At 44.2% G+C, this 20,490-nt stretch overlaps 1 protein-coding gene across 1 annotated transcript in view; it reads right to left on the reverse strand.

The window, feature by feature from the left end:
- SAMD5 (sterile alpha motif domain containing 5) overlaps positions 1–17,143 on the reverse strand; it is a 52,263-nt gene extending 35,120 nt beyond the window's left edge. The window contains exon 1 of the mRNA XM_046669011.1: positions 16,114–17,143. Within this exon, the coding sequence (XP_046524967.1) occupies positions 16,114–16,560 (447 nt within the window). The 5' untranslated portion in view covers positions 16,561–17,143. The remainder of the gene's footprint in view (positions 1–16,113) is intronic.
- Between the last annotated feature and the right edge of the window lie 3,347 nt (positions 17,144–20,490).

A 20,490-nucleotide genomic window follows, 5' to 3' on the forward strand; every position in this document is an offset into this window, starting at 1 on the left:
AGGCTGTTTCCCAAGTTTATAATTGCTATTCACTGAATTTCAAATATTTATTCTTAATTTTTAGCAAAATAAGGCCACTCAAATACATGACTCTAAGCAAAGTGGATACTTACTACAAACGATTTGCTTACAAAAGTAAACAAATCAAGACATACATGCAACAAAAAAAATACCTTTAAAAGTAATTTTTGTTGGGAGATTATGCTTATTACAACAGTGGAGCTGCATAGATGATCAAGACATTAATGACTCATTTCTCCCTGGAAAGGCACAATTCTAAGAAAACCAGCCTGATCACTTGGTAATCATATTTTTGTTTTGTTTCGTTTTTTATTTGAATGTTTGGGATTTGGGACTAAAAATAGGACTACCCACTAGCTAATTTGTCTACCCAAAGGACTTTCAACTATTTGCAAATCCCACTTCAAACACCAAATACACCATTATGGATATGCAAAAACTGCGCTGGAGGCTATGAAAGCCACTCAACTCAACTTCAAGAAGTATTCCAAGTAAGAAAAGAATCATTTGATTAAATGCCTGCTTCCCATATTATTCTCCACCTTGTCTAAAGGAAGGAAAGCCTTGGATCCTAAGAACTTAGGAAGTGAAATCACAAGGTATAGATTTAGCAGAGTCATGAACATGGCAGAAACTCATGAAAAGTTGAACCAAACAGAACCAGAGTATGCACACACAGTATGTAACACAGTAGCGATCATTTATAGTTACTGATTGCTGATCACTTCATCAGCGGATGCTCAAGATTACCAGGAATTTTTGTCACCAAATTGGTGTGATTTAATTTATATAGGACTTTCTTTCCAGTCCCCTTTTGTTGATCACTATTTGTAATACATGTTGAAAGAATGAAGGAATTCTCCTTGTCTTAAATCAAATATAAAATATGGATTCATTCTATCATAATGTCTTTGAAATTTACACTAATTAGTATCCTATTTTTTTTAAAAAGTAATAAAAATCTGTAGGACGTAGTCACTCCCTACTCCACATCTATTTTTCATGAACCAAAAGACAGACACAGCCAAATCCCACAAAGCAATGTTTTTAGGCAGAATTGCACAGCGATGAAGACCATGGGCTCTGGGGTCAGTACACCTGGTTTTCAAATGAGATTTGTTAATTGTGTGACTTTGGATCAGTTACTTAAGCTCTGTAAGTCTCATTTTCCTCATCTATAAAACAGAGATGGCAAAAATAACATCTCCCGCAGATGGTTGTTATGAGGATCAAAAAAACATTGTGGTAAAGCATTCAATAAATAATATAAACTGTTATCACTATTATTATTCTGCCTATTTCAAAGCTGCTTCCTTATATTATATCTGAAGAGGCCGCCAACAGTAGGAAGTCTATCCTAACTTGTGGAAGTCTGACTAAAAAAGTAAATCTAGGTGGGAATGGAAAATAACATTTTAGCTTTCAAAACTCCATGGGGAGAGAGAGGGAGGCAGTTCAAGGAAGAAGAGAAGTCCCCTCCAGAAGTGAAAAGGAAAATCAAACATATCCATAAGTAATTAATATATGGTGGAATTAAGAAGAAGTCTAATTTTCACAATTAATAAAATCAAAGCACAATGAAACGCTTTCAGAACACAGATCGAGTTCACCATTCTAGGAGTTCTTGCTTTTTCAATTTGCCTGTTCTCACAAGAACACCATCACTCTCTTCCTTTCCCGACAAATCACTTTTAATATAATTTAGCATGTGCATCCCAAAACAGCAATGTTGGGGTGATAAAGAATATCATCCTTGCTGTCAGAGAGCAGGACTAATATGGCTCAGCAGTTCAAGCATGTGACTGTCACAGTTTTAATAAACGGTCAGAAGAAGATCAGAAGATTCAGTTCACCACCATTTTCAAGATAAGTATATCAACATAAGGGATCATATTAACAGAGATAAATACACTGGCCCAAATTGCTGTGCCAAGAAGTGGCAGTAAAAACTCTGATTTAAAATGACACAGCAATAAAACTCAAAGTTAATGTCACCAGCCTAACTCCAACTCTCCACCACCTTTCTGTAATGAAGGAAGTCTCAAAAGAGTAAATTACCTTGCACACCCTCTGGCTCAACTCTAATCTATAATGGATGCAATATGCATATCCTGAATTCTTTTCCTACTGTGTAAGCCTAAGCAAGTCAGAGACACGGTGGGTTTGTGCAATCTCAGAGAGCAACTAATCCCCTCCTTTCTTAGATGCCTTATAATTGACAGGGACTAAAGCACCGACCTTGGGTGCAATTAACAACTTATCAAATTATCAGTTTTTTCTTTCACATCTAGGGAGAGCTACTTCTCACCTTAACCAGATCCAGTAGGAAGCAAGTCCTAAGAATTGCTTGGAGGTTTTTACGTAAAATATTTTCTCTTCATAAAGATTATCTATAGCCTTATTACTTTCTGGCCATGAAAATATTGCTGCTCCTTAAGGCAGTACTATTTTGTCAATCAAGAGTTTCCCAGAGGAGCACTTCATAATCCAGAGGGTTCCATTCGGTGTTGATACATGGTTACTTTAAAGTGGCTATATCTTTAGCGCATGATTGATGGCTAGCTTGGGAAGTGTTGGGTGCATCCATTTCTGCAAACTCAGCTGAATTCAGCACCTGATATAGGTACTTTCTCCAGAAACATACCATTCCAGTACCCCATCTTTGATGCTTGCTTCAATGATCTTAAAAAACCATTCTATTTGACCTGTCAACAAATGTTTAAACGTCAATCAAGGATTTCTTATAATATTTCTTATAGAGTTTTCCAACTTCATCTTTGTTACACAGTGGGCTGTTGTTTCTATGCAAAGCCAAACATTCAAATTAAGATGAATGCCACTTCAATTTCTTCTATAAGTGTTTTCAATTTAACACAGCAGCTGGCAAGCAGCCCCCATCTGTATTTTCCACTAAAAGGTCTGGGGTGGGGTGGGGGCAGGGAGGAGCAGATTAGCTGATCAAGGAGTCGGGGGCAGAGGGCAGTGAGTGGAAGAGTAGGAGATGCTGTGAAAACAGTAAACTCAATAGAGGCTCAAGTTAATCCTTAGTCCCCCTAGGAGTCTCTGCCCTCTGGTTCAGAAACAAAATGTCTGGAAAACCAGAAAACTAAACCGTTACCCACAACAACGTGGTGATCGCCTTTGAAGCCACAAGGGTGCAGGGCTGGTCCCCGCCTCTCACCGCTGTCACTGCCTCGTGCTGATCTAGCCAGACTGCGACTTCCAAAAAGCTATCGGCAGGAAGGCAACTGTAATAATATCATGACAATAATTGTCGAAGTGATTACGAAACTGAAGGTAAATGTCAAACATTATTCATAAGGAAAAGATGCGTAATGTAAAAGAATGTCATAATAATCTGGGCGTAAGATGACAAAATTCCTGCTCACACTCCAGTTGTTTCAGAAGACATCATTTCATTATTCGCTTCACCTCAGCTATGTAAGGATGCTTTAATACGAGGAAATCTGTTCATGTAATACATCACATTAGGCCCAGGAAGAAAAAGACTCATGTTTTTAAGTTGCTAAAAAGATATTCAATAGAATCAAATATCCACTCCCAATAAAAACGCCTTCAAAATTAGAAAAACAAACATTTTTTTTAACATCATGAAGAAGATCTTAGGCTGAACGTCAATGGCAAAATAACAAAATACAGCATTTCCATTAAAATTTGGAATAAGATAAGAATATCTAATTATCATTATTACTTAAGACTGCTCTATAAATTCTAGCCAATGCAATAAGACCAGAACACAGAAATAAAAGCTATAATTCTGGTAAAGTGGGTGATAAAATTATCGTCTGTGTACGATTATGTATAACATTAGAGCTTTATCTTATATCACATATCAAAATAAATTTCAGATGGATTAAAAGCGTTAACTGTAAAAACGAAACCAAAGAAGTTGATTGGAGACATAAGTAAATATTAACTGATTTGGGACTAGAGAAGGGATTTATAAGGATAAAAGTAATCACAAAAATAGAGATCGATTGTCTATATTTCTCTACTCAAAAAAAAAAAAAAAGAAGAACCTAAAAGGCAAATAACAAATTGAGTGAAATATTTTCAATAGTTATACCAGTTATACCACATATAACTAACAAGTTACATATGTTGTTATTTGAAGAGCTTTTTGAAATTATGGAAAAGAACATTTTGCCTCAACAGAATGGTAAGGACATGAACTAACAATTTAAGAGAAGGCCTTCATATTGAGAATAACCTCACAATCATAATGTTATGCATATACTACAAACATTAGCCAGATGTTTTGGGTGATTACCACGTGTCAGATATTCTTCAAGACCCTTTTCATATACCACCTCTCTGATTCCTCACAATAGCCTTAAGCAGTCGAGAATTCTATACCCATTTTATAGATGAGGCAACTGAGGTTTAAAAGACTAAACAACTTCTAACTTGTCTAAGTAAATGGTAGAAAAGAATTCAAACTCAATTCTATCTGAGACTGTACCCTCTATATTCCTCCAGCCTGGAAGAAACAACTAAAATTATCGATAAGGTGTAATTCATCAGTGTTAAAATTTTGGAGATCTGCCCTAAAAAAAAGCATAAAATTCTAAGGTAAACCACATTTTGGGAAAAATCTCTGCAACCTCTAAACAATAATGATTATTTTCCTTAATATATAAAGAGCTCTTGTAAAGCAACTAGAAGTGGTCTAAGACCAAGAGAAAAAAATAGGCCAGCACCATGAACAGGTAATCCACAATTACAAATATAAAAAGCTGCAAATATGAAATTATGTTGACTGGCAATCCAAGAAATCGAATTCAAAGGACGATGAAATGCTTTTTCTCAAACATGATGTTTTCACATAATATAGGAATTAGAATAATCAATAACAACATGAGTAAGGCTTCAGCCCAATAAGAAAATGATTAAATTAATTATGGTGCTAAACTAAGATGGAATACGTCTCTGTATTAAAGTCATTTTTCAAATGGTATCTGCTGACATAGGAATAGCCTTACCCTTATCCATATACAGTGTAATACCAGATCTGTGCATATGTACAAGACAGATATGCTTACACATAAATGAGTTTTAAAGAAATATAACGTAGTGTTAGAAATTGTAATGCAGACCATTTTAAATTTCTTCTCAATCTGCTTCTCTGTTCTCTGAATTTTCTCAACTCAGTGTGTTTACTTTTCAATCAGAAATATTTTCAAAATGTTATTATAAACATAATGATTTATTCACTATCAATAAGAATGCCTTAAATCTGGGGCTGGCCCCGTGGCCGAGTGGTTAAGTCCGCGCGCTCCGCTGCAGGCGGCCCAGTGTTTCGCTGGTTCCAAACCTGGGCGCGGACATGGCACTGCTCATCAGACCACGCTGAGGCAGCGTCCCACATGCCACAACTAGAAGAACCCACAATGAAGAATACACAACTATGTACCGGGGGGCGTTGGGGAGAAAAAGGAAAAAATAAAATCTTTAAAAAAAAATTTAAAAAAAATAAAATAAAAAGAATGCCTTAAATCTGTAGAGTTCTTTTAGAATTTACAAAGCCACTTCATAAATATTATCCCATCTAATTCCTACTACAACCCTGTGAGATAGATACTTGTACCATTTTATAGAAGAAATAACTTCTCTTAAACTAAAATGATTACATTTCTCTGTGTCTTCCAAGGACAGGCCAGAGAAAAGGGTTCACCCCAGTTGCAGGAAATAAAGGGGTCCTTAAAAACAAAATAAGATGTTTAATTATAAACAAGACCTACAGACAACTCTAAACAACGTCACTCACAAAGCACTCCTCCCTAAAAAGATCTTTTCTTGGCCTAAATGCAGTTGTTGTATTACTGTTGAATTTTAATGGTACATACATTGAATTCAAATTAGCATCTTTTTATTACCTGTCTTTTAATAAGCATCATGTTCTACATGGAAGTACACTCAGAGAACTCCTGGTTATACGGTTGGCAGCAACCCACAGACTTGGTTCCAAGAGCCCTTTTCTAGAATAAGTTGGTAAAAGTTGTCCTGTCTGTTCCATAGCTTTGAAATAAACACTAACAGCACCATGATTTGACAAAACTTGAGTTACTTCAATTCTGTTATTCGTATGTGACCAGCTGGCGTTTTTATTTGGGCTGAAAACTCAAAACACTGAAACAGAGCACAAAGTGTAAGGCATAAGACTTTCCTTTGGTTAACTGCAAATTCTGTTTCATAGATGAGAGATTTTTATTAAATTTGAATACTTTAAAGTTGAAATGTATTTCTTATTTTAATTGTTAATTGCTTTAAAACTAAAGAAGAAATCAAGAAATAATTACTGTGTATTATGCCATGACTATTACTTAAAATCACTGTGTCAAATAGTTGTGGGATGTTAAAAAACGATACACTGGGGGTGCCAAACAGAGTAGGTACATCTCTAGTCTTATGATAAAATTGTGGTATGTTCTAGGGAAAACATCTTAAAATTTGGAAAATCTGTTCACTATGATTTTGGTAAATAAAGAATACATATCAGTTATTTTCCCTGACTTTCCAGACATGTTCCAAATGAAGTAGGTCTTACTTTGTATTTCTGTAACTTTATGGAAACACAACAGTGAGGTTTTTAGAGCTCATTAGATCATTTACTTCAGTTAGAAGCAGTAACGAAATCTCTTTAAACTATTAGATGTGACTTAGTCTCTAGATAAGATAGATCGTTTAACGCCTCTTGGCATGACCCACAGTTATTTACCCTTAATTGTTTTTATATTGACTGAAAATGAGGATTCCCCTCCTTCTCCTCCCAGGCTTCCCCAAGTTCAAATCAGTGGTTGATCTGAAATAGCATCTTTTCCATAAAATTTAGAAAATAACTGTTAAAAACCTTTCAACTTTAGCGCTAGTAGGAGTAATAATAAGCCTTTGCCATAGCCAAGGACTCGAAGCTGCTTCCTGCTCTCCACAGGCAATGACCTTGAGAGGCCATGACCATCATGGTTCCTGCTATTCCTTCCCTCACGACACACAACGTTCTTCCAAATACCTTAGGGTAGCTCTTGCTTATTTCAAGGACCAGCCTGGGCCGAGTTCATGTCATCTGACTCATCTTACTTCAAGAAAATTCATTTCCAAACATATTTCTGATGAACCAGAATCTGAGCACTTACATAATCTGAAAAGAAAAATGCATTTTTTATCAAAACTTACTTCTTTCTTATTTCATGGTATGCCTCAGTCAACCACCTAAGGGCAGACAAGGTTCATGAGGACATCCTTAACACACCAACCCTGTCTTTAGCATCTTTTTGTCACTCAAGAGTGAGGAAGGAGGCATGAGTACAACAATGACTTCTTTAAGACTTGAGATGGTAGTGTAGAGAAGAGAGCTTTCCAAGAACAGCAGGATGAGCAAAAGACAAGCCATAAAAAAACACCACGAGACTACCCAAATCTGGATTAACCCATCGAGTGCTACAGTTTACTAAAACTGTGCACAATTTACCCAATCCCTCCCCTTTGGGGCCACAGGCATCTTTACACTGGTTATCTATTCAGAGTCCATGACGAGTGCCTTGCTCTTTGCAAATACATAGGGAATTGACTTTTGTGTTTGAAAAGCCTTGTTGAGGAATTTCCATATTTATAGCATGGATACACTCTAAGAGCATATTTTTTAAGAATTCAAAAGTAAGAAAAGGATTACAGATATCATAAAATCTAAAACCAGTTTACAAGTCATACCAAGGAAAAAAAAATACTCATTTTGTGGTCAGATTCTGTTTTCAATTTCACATTTTATTGTCTTAACTGTATGATTTGATTCCAAATTGCTTCAGGTATTTACACCAAACTGGACCCACCTTAAAACAATGAAGACTTGCCACCACGGAAGATACTCTAAAGAGTGCTCTGCAGGCCCCAGAACTTTAGAGATGTTTTGAGTAATGGCAACCCTGTCATCTACCCAGAGATGGTTTTGAAGACTACAACCTAATTTTGAATACCTACATTTTGAAATGTTTATATTTTTAAAAATCATTTTCATTATTTTATCTTCGGGCATATAATAATGACTGGGAATCATTTGTTCTAAAAATCCAGCACCGATTAATTACCAAACACCCCTCTCATCAGGAAAGAGAGCTGGCCCAATGGGCTCTGCTGTACGCAGCAGACACAGGACCACTGCGATAGAGGCTGCAGTGCCCAAGCAAGGCTAAGTATGGGGTGATGGGAGCCGACACAGATGAGCACTTACCAGGAGCCAGGCTATTTACCTGGCAAATGCTTTTTTCTGGATGCCTGTTAACATCCAGCAATTTGCTTTCAGCTGGCAAGGCCAGCAATACACCTTCACTGTCCCACCTCAAGGGAGTACATCAACTCTCCAGCCTAATGTCATAATTCAGTTTGCAGGGCATTGATCGCCTTTCCCTTCCACAAGATATCACACTGGTCCATTACATTGATGACAATAAGCTGCCTAGACATAACAACTACTCTGGACTTATTAGTTAGACATTTGCATGTAGGAAGGTGAAAAATCCAACAAAAATTCAGGGGCCTTCTACCTCAATGAAACTGTCAAGGGTCCTGTGATGTGGGGCATATTGAGGGTAAGTTGTTGCATCTGGTCCCTCCTACAACCAAAAAAGAGGCACGATATCTAATGGCCCTCTTTGGATTTTGGAGGCAACATTTAGATGTGCTCCTCCAGCCCATTTACCAAGTGACTCAAAACACTGCTAGTCTTGAGTGGGACCCAGAACAAGAGAAGGCTCTGCAACAGGTCCAGGCTGCCAAGCAAGCTGCTCTGCCACCTGGGCCATATGCTCCAGCAGATCCAGTGGTGACACCCCATCAATGGCAGATAAAGACACGCTGCTTGGAGCCTTTGGCAGTGCCTCTAGGTGAATCACAGTGCAGACGCTAAGGATCCTGGAGCAAGACCCACCAACACCTTAATTTTGGACTTCTAACCTCCAGCAGTGTCAGAGAATGAGTATCTGCTACGTTATACATCCAGTTTCTGGTACTTTCTTATCACAGCCCTAGGAAACTGATACAAATTTTGGTCTAATACGTTCACGAGTATTAACTCATTTAACTCCTACGAACCCTATGAAGGCATCACAAGTGTTAGCCACTTTTTACAGAAGAGCCAAAGATGACCCAGCATGGCGCAGAGCTGGGACGTGAACTGTGCAGTCTTGTTCTGAGGCTCTGCTCTTCACCTCTACACCCCAGCGTCAGCAGGAGGCGTGTGAAGAATGCACGGTACTCTCTTTCCTGGCTCAACTCCATGGGCTGCCGTAACTCACAGAAACCACGTCATCTCAGTTTGAGAGCTCGGCACCGACTCGGCTCTCAGCCCACTGCTGCTGAGGGCAGGTAGGAAGCATCAGAAGAGTGGGTGACCACCTAGTACATGATTTGAGGCCTGCCCACAATGCCCACAAATACCTCATATTTCATGATAAGCGATTTATTGTGTTAACGGCGGCCGTTTGGCTCTCTAGCAGGGTCTAGACTTGCCTGACCCCAAGAACGATCACTTCCTTAAATTTTGCACCCTGGCGCCTCACTTGCCTCTCCCTTGCCCTAACCCTGCTGCAGAGGTCTTTTTAAATTACCTGCAGGAGTAGCATTTTAAGTCCCAGTTCTTCTTTGGTAGCATTTAATGAACAAACATATTTTGATTTTAAATTTCATCACTGATCATCTTTACTCAAGTCTTGAAAAGACAGTTGGTATTTTTTTAACATCTGAAATAAACACAAGTGCAAAATTCTCCAACCCTTAGTATTTGTAGAAATAATATTCAACTTTCATATAGTGAAACTACTACACATCAGGCACTGGGTTAGGCCCTCCACATACACGTCCATTAAACTGTAAGGAGGGACCATGTCTGTCCAGTTCACTGCTGTGATCCAAGGGCCTCATACATTGCATGTGCTAAGTATCTGTTAAGTAGATGGATGGACAGATGGATGGACAAATGGATGGACAGATGGATGGATAGATGGATGGCTGAGGGTCCACGTCTGTGGAAACTCCATAGACACTAAACTATAAGGAGCAGGAAGAAAATGGCAGCCCCACCACTACCCAAGCTCCTGTCTTCTTTCTTCACCTTCTTTCTACAACATTCCAAGCAGGCACTGAAACAAAACAAAAAAGCCTAGAAGGACCTTGGCTTGCCTAGGCTGAGGATACTTAAGGATATTGAGTTGAGTTGGGAAAGCTGAACTTTGCCAACTTTCAGTGTGTCCCTAGTAATTTCATGAAGTAGAGGAATTCTTGGGAGAAGGAATATTTATTGTCATTTCAGCTCTGCCAGGACCCAAGGCAAAACTCCAAAGGACAAAGCATATCTTTGCCAACCTCTCTCTTTCCTTTCTAAATACTTCTTCTATATTTTCCACCCTGGCCCCAGACAGAGAAGCCCTCATGCCACCTCTGTCTCTCCAAATTCCTTCATCCTGGGCCATCTTTCCCAAACGTCCATTAACAGCCCCGTTACCAGAAGAGCCTTGTTACTTAATTAAACTCACACTAAGGTGTGAATGTAGCTGAACACTCCTACCCCATTCTTAAATAAGGTTATATTAACTCAAACAGCTTTAATTGGTAGTGTGTGGCAAGGAGAAGATAGCTTTCAGGTGAAGAAGACAAGAAGCCTACCCCATCCACTATCTACCCTAGGGCCTGCCTTCGGCTTTTCCGAGTTGCCTGGAAGACAGAACACCTTTACAGCCCTGCACCATCCCACCTACCGCAACCCCCATTCACAAGGATTGTTGAACTTCGTAGGACTCGATAAAACATCACGCATAGCCTGTAAACTGCACCACAAACACACGAATGGTGAGGGTGCCTTCTATATGTATGTAGTTATGTATATTCTATAAATACTATTGCGTAATGTTCCTATTTAGAAATAGATCATGATACCTAATATTTGTATATTAACACCGTGTTTCTCCATAACCCTCTAATCTCTCCTTCACCTCCCTCACTGGTATCAGCTAGTCAGAGAGAGAAATGAGGGCTCTTCAATGTCACCCCCACGAAGATCCTAGTCTCCTCTCCCATCCTTCCTTTCCCACCCTCTACCATGGAGGCGGCACTCCTGTCCCCCTGGAAGCAAATCCACCTTTCCCTTCCAGTGCTCTGGGCACAATTCCCTCCCACCTCCTTGATCTCTTGGGTCATCTCCTTTCTGCCATATCTCCACTGTCTCCCTTTCTCTGGCTCCCGACCACCAACACTCAGACATGCTCCAGTTTCTCCCATCCTCAAAAAAAAAAACCAACAAAACACACACACACAAACTCACAAAACCCTTCCCTTGACCCAAAGTCTCCTTTCTTCCTCTAGCTATGGCCTTAGTTTTATCTTTTTAGTCCAACTGCATTAAAAAGTTGTCTGCGGTACATTCAGACAATGGAACATTATTCAGTGCTAAAAAGAAATGAGCTATCAAGCCATGAAAAGACATGGAGGAACCTCAGATGCATACTATCAAGTGAAAGAAGCCAATCTGAAAAGGCTACATACTATAGGATTCCAAGTATATGACATTCTGGAAAACTCAAAAGTACAGAGACAGTAAAAAATCAGTGGTTGCCAGGGATGAATGGGCAGAGCAAAGAGGATTTTTAGGACAATGAAAATACTCTGCATGATACCATAATGGTGGATACATGTCATTATACATTTCTCCAAACCCATAAAACACACAACACCAAGAGTGAACCCTAATGTAAGCTATTGAATTTAGGGGATTATGATGGGTCAATGTAGGTTCATCAACTGTAATAAATGTCCTACTCTGGTGGGGATGTTGATAATGGGGGGGGTGGCGGGGCGCTGTGCATGTGTGGGGCAGGGGACGTATGGGAAATCTCTGCACCTTCCTCTCAATTTTGCTGTGAACCTAAAACTGCTCTTAAAAAAAAAGTGAAGTAAAAAAAACCAAAAGTTGTCTGTGGTTCCTGATCCCACTTTCTCTCCTTCCTCCCTTTGGTCCCATCACCTAAACCTACAATGTCAGAGGTCCCCAGTGGCACGGTTGCTCCTTCCCATGGACACCTTTTAGTTCTTGTCCTACTTGGCCACTATCTGACCAGTCCCACTGGCTCACCCTTTTCAGCTTCCCGCGGAAGTTCTTCTTCTGCCCATCTCCTAGGTCATAGTGTTCTCCAAGGTTCTGTCCTTGTCCCTTCTCTCTTATCCCTCTACAGCTCATTCGTATTCCTTGTTTCAATCCTAAACGAGAAATCTGCAGGTCATCCCAGCCTCTCTCCTGTCGAAGCCCCGTCATCCAAACAGCCATCAAGTTCTGTTAATTCTATCTCAGTCACCTCCACTGCTCCTCCCCCACCATCACTACGCAGTCCAGGCCACCAGCACATCACTCCTGACACTGCAGAAACCTCCTGATTGTTGCCCCTGCCTCCAGTTCAGGGTCCATCAATAGCTCCCTTCTCAAGGTTCACTCCAAACTCCTAAATATGACTTCAAGGCCATCCAGGACCAGCCACTGCCTGTCTCTCTATCTCTTGCCACTTCCTCCAAGCATTCGGTGCTCCAGCCAGACTGAATTCCTTTCAAATTCTGTTGCCCTGTTGCATGCTAAACTTCCTCCCTTTCCTGGCCCTGTGCACACCGTTCTCTCTGCCGAGAATACTCTTCCCCTTATGACCCTTTTCTTCTTCAAGCTAAACCCTCCCAACCTTCAGTTCTCAGACCAAATGCCAGTTCTGGAAAGCCTGCCTTGACCCCACCTCCCTACAAACTAGGCTGGAGGTGCCCGTCTGTCCAGGACATCAGGCGCTCCCCACCAAAGCAATCATCCCACTTGGTCATTACTGTTGATTCCATTTCATGTCTTCCCTGCTAGGCCCCAAGTTCCCTGAGAGCAGGGCTTCTGCCTCCTGCCAACCACAGGCAATGGGACCCTCGCAGAAGATTCTGGCAGAGAGAAGCCTGGTAAAGTAATGCAATAATGTATGTAAAGCTTTACTTAATCCCCACCCTGTGAAAATATTTTATCCCAAGTTCACTAAGGAAGAAATCACAGTAGTCAGAGAAGCTAAACACAGGCAGAGGAGAGATTCATTCAACGTTTTTTCTTTCAACCTCTATGCTCCTTCCAAGCTCCCGGTTTTCCAAACCTACAGACTTCCTTTGGAAAACAGAGAAACTTACTTTTTACTTACATTTGAATTCACCTAAGGGGAGAAAGTGATAACTGTTGACACGATTAAATGAGCACAGCACCTAGTTACTGGAGCAAGTCCCACAATCCTCCAGTCCTGTCAAGTGATTCTTAGGGAAATTCCTCAACTTCCCTTCCTCTGTAAAGATTCACTATTCCCGCCTTGATCGCCCTTGGTATAATCCAGTTTCAAGCCATCGAACATTCTCATCAAAGTACAAAAAATCACAGGGATCCATGATGCAAATGACTATGAAGGAAACATGAGCTCCACTCTAACACACAGGATTCCAAACGCACGTAATGCACACGACACATTCGGACCACAACAGAGCCAAGGAAGCTGGAAAAATTACAATAATGGGCATCACAGTTTAAAGGAAAAGTGCTAGTACTGTTTGCAAAGAAACAAGTTGCAACAGAAAACACACTCTTCAATAATTTAAAATCTAAAACTTAAGCAACAGATTCAGAACGACCAACATGATCTAGCACCACACACTTGTAAGCTCAGTTTGGCATACATTAATTATATTTTAGTCTCTATTTCAGGTGTGGGTTTTTCTTGTAACAAATATATAAATATAGAGTCACGGAATTTTTTTTTAATTAAATTTGTCAGCTCGATTTTTTGGTCCCCAGTTGGAGCATCAACGAAGGAGGTACAAAACACTTCTGCCACCATATTACTCCTTCATGCATTCAAGACAGAGAATTAAATACGTATAGAAAGTGAATGGGAGTGTGTCTTTATTATCAAACATATTATGGGATTTATATAGAAGTTGACTATTTATGTGGAAAGTAAATAGTATTACAATGCAAGTTAAAATTTTCTTCTAGAAATTGCATATTCATTGCATATAAATTGATATAAAATATCAAATGCACTACTGTATCATGCATCGATCCAGGCAGGAGGCCCCAGGCCAAGGCCTACGCCCAGACATTTCATGTCCTTACAATCCTTTCCAGCTTCTAAGTTTGACATCTAGGCTATCTCTTTAAGTACCAGAACCAAAATATGTTACCTCCTGCACACCGCTGTCACCTCCAGCCCACACTCTCCTCTGCTCTCTCAGCCCCATGCACAGCTCTTTTCCTGAAGAATAAGCAAGCCCTTGACACACCTTGTTCTCTGCATCCCTTTCTGGCCCAGACTTGACCTGTGCCCTCACCATGTGCCAGGAGACTCACAGTCTCTCAGCCTAAGCCCCACCTCACTTCCTGGGATGTTAATCACAAAAGTCTGATTGACCTTGAACTCCTCCGACCTGCCTGCCGTCAGTCTCCAGGACTGAACCTTTATAGTGACGGTCAGAGTCCCTCCATCCACGTTAGACATCACTCTAACTCTGCCTGCCTGGGAAAATCGTGCTCTCCATTCCCCTGTTTTGGGCACCCATCAGGAACACAGTCAGGCTGAGTAACTGGAACATGTGTTTAATTTGAGGCAACCTGTCCTCCTGACCTGCCCTCTTTATACAGTTTTTATGAAACAAATTTATACTCTCAAGCAGGTTATTGGAATTGCCTATCTTTCCTGCAAGATAACATATGGATCATATTAAACTCTTTATTCCCGTTGGCCCTAGATATTATCTACTTTTTACAGAGCTTTTTGCTTGAACTTCCTTAAATCCAGACACGATGACCTTTACTTAAGATTATAAAGCAATGCAACTGCCGGACTGAGACGAGCACACCATATTTAAATTACCCGTACTTCCCTAGTAGGTGCTGTGTTTATGGTCCCCTGCCAGCTGCGGCATCTTGGCCATCATTTTCCCCTGGGTTTCTCCACCTCTTGATTTTCAAGTTGGGTGCTCCTTTTCCCGGGGAACTGCACCCGGGCTGGAGGATTACCTGTGCAGTCTGCTTCTCCCTTTCAAGTCGGGATGCTCTCTCCGGACCGCTACAGAAACCTAACTGAACAGACTCAGCTGGAGGCAGAGCTCTTGTGTGAAACAAGACTTTCTGTTACTTAATTATTCAACACCCCAGTCCACAGTCCAGCATTCCTCACAGAGCAGCTGCCATAACTTCCGGCTCCTTCCCCGAGGCTCCCTCCCCAGGGAATTCCTTACTGGCTACTGAAAATCTCACTTCCTTCCACATGCCAGTCCACTCAGACTTTCTAGAAGTCACAGTTGTACCTACTTCATTTCATCTGGATTAATACTAAACCAGACTGGATTAATACCAACCCAGCACAGACCTCGGCAGCACATCCTTAATGGCCCCGTAACCTCCTGCGTCTTTAGCACCAATCACCTCCCCATACTTAAGTGGCAAGAACTCATCCCAAGAGGACTGACAGGTGTTTGAACTTTTCTCCCAGAATCTTCACGTTCCTGGTTCAGTGTTCAAATTTGCGGCAGCGCTGGGATTCGACGTTACGGAATTGCAAGCCAACAGGGCGTGATTTCCCACTCTTTAAAGAGTTCGCCAGTTTTCCCCATGAGTTTCTCAAAAAGGTAAGGAAAAGAATGAGAAAAAGGAAGGTCGGAAATGATGTAGGTATTAAACATTCTTCTGGTACCCTTCAGACCCAAACGCTACCACAGAGGGTATCAGGAATTGCCCGTCGCTCCTGGAGAAGCACCGTGCGTCCGCTGCCCGACAGGTGAGCACCCGAGACCAGTGGAGACTCGGTCTTAGTTTAGAATTAACATCTGGGTGTTGGATCTTATCTTACCAACCACTGGTGACACCAGACAGGAAGGAATAAAGAGCGACTACAGAGAGAACACAGGAGAGAAGCCCAAACACCCAAAGCATCCTTGCCTCCCATCTATCACCTGTATGGGCCGCCAAGCCTGGGCTGGGCGCGTCCCCTCCCGCCCCGCGCCCCGCGCGCCCGGGCGGCGCCTCCTTACCTTGCGGGAGTACGGGGGCTTGCTCAGGTGGATACCGTCGCGGACGAGCTTATCCCTGATCATGATCTTCAGCTTCAGTTTGGGGTAGCTCACCGGCTCCCTGCTGCGGGGGGCGGTCGTCTGGCTGCGGGGGTCCCCGCGGGTGCCCTGGGCCGGGCCGCCGCACGGCTCCCCCCGGCGGCCGGTGGGGACGGCGACCGCGGGCGGCGGCTGCGGCTCCAGGGTGAAGTAGAGGCCCGCGGCGGCGGCGTCCTGCTCCCGCAGCCGGCGCACGGCCTCCAGGATGCGGCGGCGGTGCGCGGGCGCCAGCACCCCGATGGCGTCCAGGTCCGGGTCCCCGATCTGCTTGCACACCTCCAGGTCATCGTAGCCGTTATCCACGAAGGACTCCGCGTACTGCGGGAGCTGCAGCGCTTTCAGCCACTCGTAAACTATGTTGGTGCACATGGTGGGACTGGAACCCCGCCGGCGAACGCCCTCCCAGCGCCCGAAAGGCACCAGTTCTTGGAATTTTTAATCCTCTCCTCCAAGGGGAAAAAGAAACCGCAGTAAAGTTTCCTTTTAAAGGAAAGGACAGGGCCGGAGACAGAAAGCCATCAGAAGAAGCCCGAGGAGGCAGAAGCGTAAAAGCGGCAAAGTGAATTCCCCAAGCAGCCTGGAGCTCGCGGGCACCGGCGGCTGTGCGAGCCGCTCCGCGCCGCCCCTGGATGCGCCGCCGCCGCGGGGAGGGGCGGGCGCGGGCGGGGCCGGGCACACCCCTCGAACCCGCGCGGGCTCAGCGGCGCGCCGGGTCGCCCCCGAGTTGGCCCAGCCCAGACCGTCCCGGGGCTGCGCGCCGCATCTCGGTTTCCGGCCGCCGCCGCGGGCGTCTGAGCGCGCGCCCCGCGCTGGGGAAGCGGCTCCTGCGCGCAGACCCGCGGCCGCCCGGGAGCGCCGAGTCTTCGCGAGTGCGAGTCTCTATCGTCCTCCTAGTGGGGACAGGGTGTCTCCTAAGCTGCCGGGCTGCAGCGGCTGCCTTGGATGGCTTTTTGCATTTCTTTTTAATCCGATTTCTCGAGCCTGTGAAAATCTCTGCGCTCACTTCCCGAGCTCCCCTGACTCCAGCCTGCGCGCCCGCGGGCCGCCCAAGGGCAGGTCCCCGCGCCCAAGCCGGCTGGGCGAGGCTCTGAGGTCAAGTTTCCCTTCGCCTTTCGCAGTCCGCGTTGGATCCCCCTTCCTCGGAGCCCGCGCGCAGGCCGGAGCCCCGCGGTCTGGCTCGCTCCGTGGACGCCCGCTCAGTGCCCGGAGCGGCGGCGCTTTGGCCCGGCGAGTGGGCGCGACGCCGGGACCGCGGGTGTCCAGCCCGCGCTGCGTGCGGCCCCTCCTCGCTGCAGCTGGGCTCGCCGGGCGGCGGGAGAGGCTGCTGCTTTGCCACGCTCTCCTCTAGGCCCCCGGGTCTGCGAAAGTTTGGGATGGGTTGCACTTTCCCCTCGGCTGGCGCATTCCGCACGGCTCCCCACCCTACTTGCTGCCGGGTCCTCTCACCGTCGTCTCCACTGTGCTCTCTCTCTGGTCCCACCAACTTGCATTCTGCCCGAGACCCCCGGGGTGGCTCTGCCCCCAGGGACGCTTCGAGGCGTTCAGTCCTGGAGTTCGGGGAGCAGAGCCCTCTCCTCCCGCCCCGGGGGCGCGTGGACTTGCATACACCATCACCTAGCTCCCATTAAGGGGGACGCTCGAACATCTCCGCCCATGGCACTTTCTCTCTAGAGAATAATAACAAAATCAACCGAGTTTCCACATCCTGCCTAATGCCTGAGCAACCGCCTGGGTGGGGACCCGAGCGGCAGGTGGAACAGAGCAAGTACCTCACCTTACGTACCTAACGCCCTCCTGGAGCTAAGAGAATTCTGGTGGAGGTACTCGGTGGGGTAGGTTCGCTGTCTCCTCCCTTTCGGTACAAGGAGATCAACTTTGCACGTGAGCTGTTTCAGGACCTGAACTGGACACTTTGACGGAGTCTCGGCGGGGCGGGACAGCCTCTAGCCCCGATCTTGGGAGGTGGACAAACGATGTGTCTTTTCAGACCTGCGCGTTTGGCCTGGGGGGGGGGGGGGTCCCTCTTCCCTAAATCAGGAAAGTTTAACCCCTTTGGGGACACAGACCCCTTAAATAATCAGGTAGCTTTGGCCCTTTTGCGCAGGAAAACACCCGACGTAGGCACACCCAAATTATTCCCTAGAGTTGTGGGGGAGTGGGGAGGATAGCATCTGGCTTCCCAAGCCCCAGGACTTGGCGGATCCCACATTAAGAACAGCAGCCAGGAAGGACCTGCCTGGAAGGAACCTGTTGGGGGCGGGGGTAGGGGAAGGAGCGCGAAGAGCTGTGGGGTCCGGGCAGCATCCGCCCTGGGTCACCCAGGCCACCCCTTCCCGAGCCCGAGCTAGGGTCGCCGCCCCGCTAGGTTGCGTTGCTCCTGGGCTCTCGGATGCTGGCAGCACCCAGCCTTCTCGGCCCGCGCGGCTCGCCGCCTCTCGCTCGCCAAAGCGGACTCACAGTGCCCCCTCGCGTTCGTGTGGGCGAATGTTAAGGCGTTGTCGAAGTCCCCCCAAACTCAACTCATTCGGCAGAAGGAACAGAGCTTCAAGGCTTTATACTAGTTCCCCACCTCCCTTTTAAAATACGAATGTTCACATCACGTGTGCCTTTGTCCCCCAACTCTTTCATAAGGACCTTTGATTTTTAGGAGGGAAATATTCCAGAAGTTAGAATTATGCTGCTAAAGACAGAAGTTATAGCAGATATTTGTTTGAAACTTACTGTATGCCAGGTATCTGTGCATGTATCTGTACATATATGGTAAGTAGTATTATCCAGTATCTTACGGAAGAAGAAATTGAGGCTCCCAAAGATGACACTGTTCACGGTGGAGCGAAGGCGGAAACTCTGGAGAAGTAAATTCAGCGCCTGCCTTCCAGATGCTAACCTTGCCAGTCTCCAGCGTGTGCTGTGTAACATGCAGGAAAAATTGGGCTGGTTGTAAGAAGGGAGTTTTGATTTTTTTTTAGACTTGGAAACTTAAAACTCCAGGGTGTTAGTATTGCATTGTTTTCTTTCCCGAGTTGTGTGCAAAGTCCAACAGGACTGTTTAGTAGTTTTCGCTTGCCCATATACAGCCTTTTCTTCTCCGGGAGCTGCAAGACATTCACCTTGTCTCATTAATCCTCAGTGAAGGCAGCAAGTATTTTTATTTCCATTTTATAATTAGGCAAACTGGTTTGGGGGAAGATGAATGACTTGCTCAAGGTCATCCAGTAAATCAGGACAGACAAGAACAAACCAGCGTGTCACAGCGGTTCCTGAACAGGCGGCTGTGGTTCTCCTTTATTTATGTGCGAAGTCACCACCCAGTTAGGACATAAAGCATCCTGGTGGGTGCTCTCTGTGGAAGCGAAGGCTTTTATAAATTAATCAGTTGTTAATCAGTCGTAAATAAAACTCACTCACTATGACCTCTGGAGAAGTCCCACTCTCTGGAGACGTCGCTACTCTGAACTTCAGAGGAGGTTTTCCCGATTTCCTTCTCCTTCGCTTGTCTCCTACCCTTGCTCAAGTCTCTCATGTGTGAGCCCTCAAGGCCTCTATCTTTCTCCTGCTTCCTGAGCATATAGAAACTTTTAATAGATTCAGTTCTAGAAGCTACTACATGTAATCTCAAATGCAGAAAGCTTTATAGCCTGAATGTGCCTCTACCCGTGGCTGAAGTCCAAAGTAAAAATGAAAAGAGCGATCCGCTAATTTTGAGATTTAGAACAAGTGTTTTAGAGCCAGAAAGCCATTTGAGATCATCTCAAGCATCCTCATTTACATGGAGGGAGTGGAGGCTCAGGAAGGTCAGGTTACTTACCTAAGGCACAACGCGCGTTTGTGACAGATCTAGGACAAGAACCCAGATCTGTTTCCTCCTGTCCTCTTCACAATGCACTGCATTATCTCATCTTTGCTGTAAGCGCCTGGCTACTGTCAAAACCATTCATTTACTCATCAAATGTTTATTAAGTAGGCACTTCAGTGCCGGGCAATGAAGCAAAAAGAGAAGAGTTTTCTTCATTAATTGGAAATGGAGAGATTTCCACGTTTTAAATGTGTGGAAAATAAACTCATGGTTTTTTATAGATTCATTCATGAATTAGGAAGATTACAAAGGTGATATTATCTTCTATCTTTAATTATCCAAATTCTGTGAGTCATAACATTAGCCAAAAATTGAAACTGAACTATATTTTGCATCCAGACAAAAATGTACTTTAAAAGAACGAGTCGGGAGCTGGCTCAGTGGCTAGGGGTTAAGTTCCTGTGCTCCGCCTGGGAGGCCCCGGGTTAGCGGGTTCAGATCCT

This window comes from Equus quagga, chromosome 8, assembly GCF_021613505.1.
Source record: "Equus quagga isolate Etosha38 chromosome 8, UCLA_HA_Equagga_1.0, whole genome shotgun sequence".
Taxonomy (NCBI): Eukaryota; Metazoa; Chordata; class Mammalia; order Perissodactyla; family Equidae; genus Equus; species Equus quagga.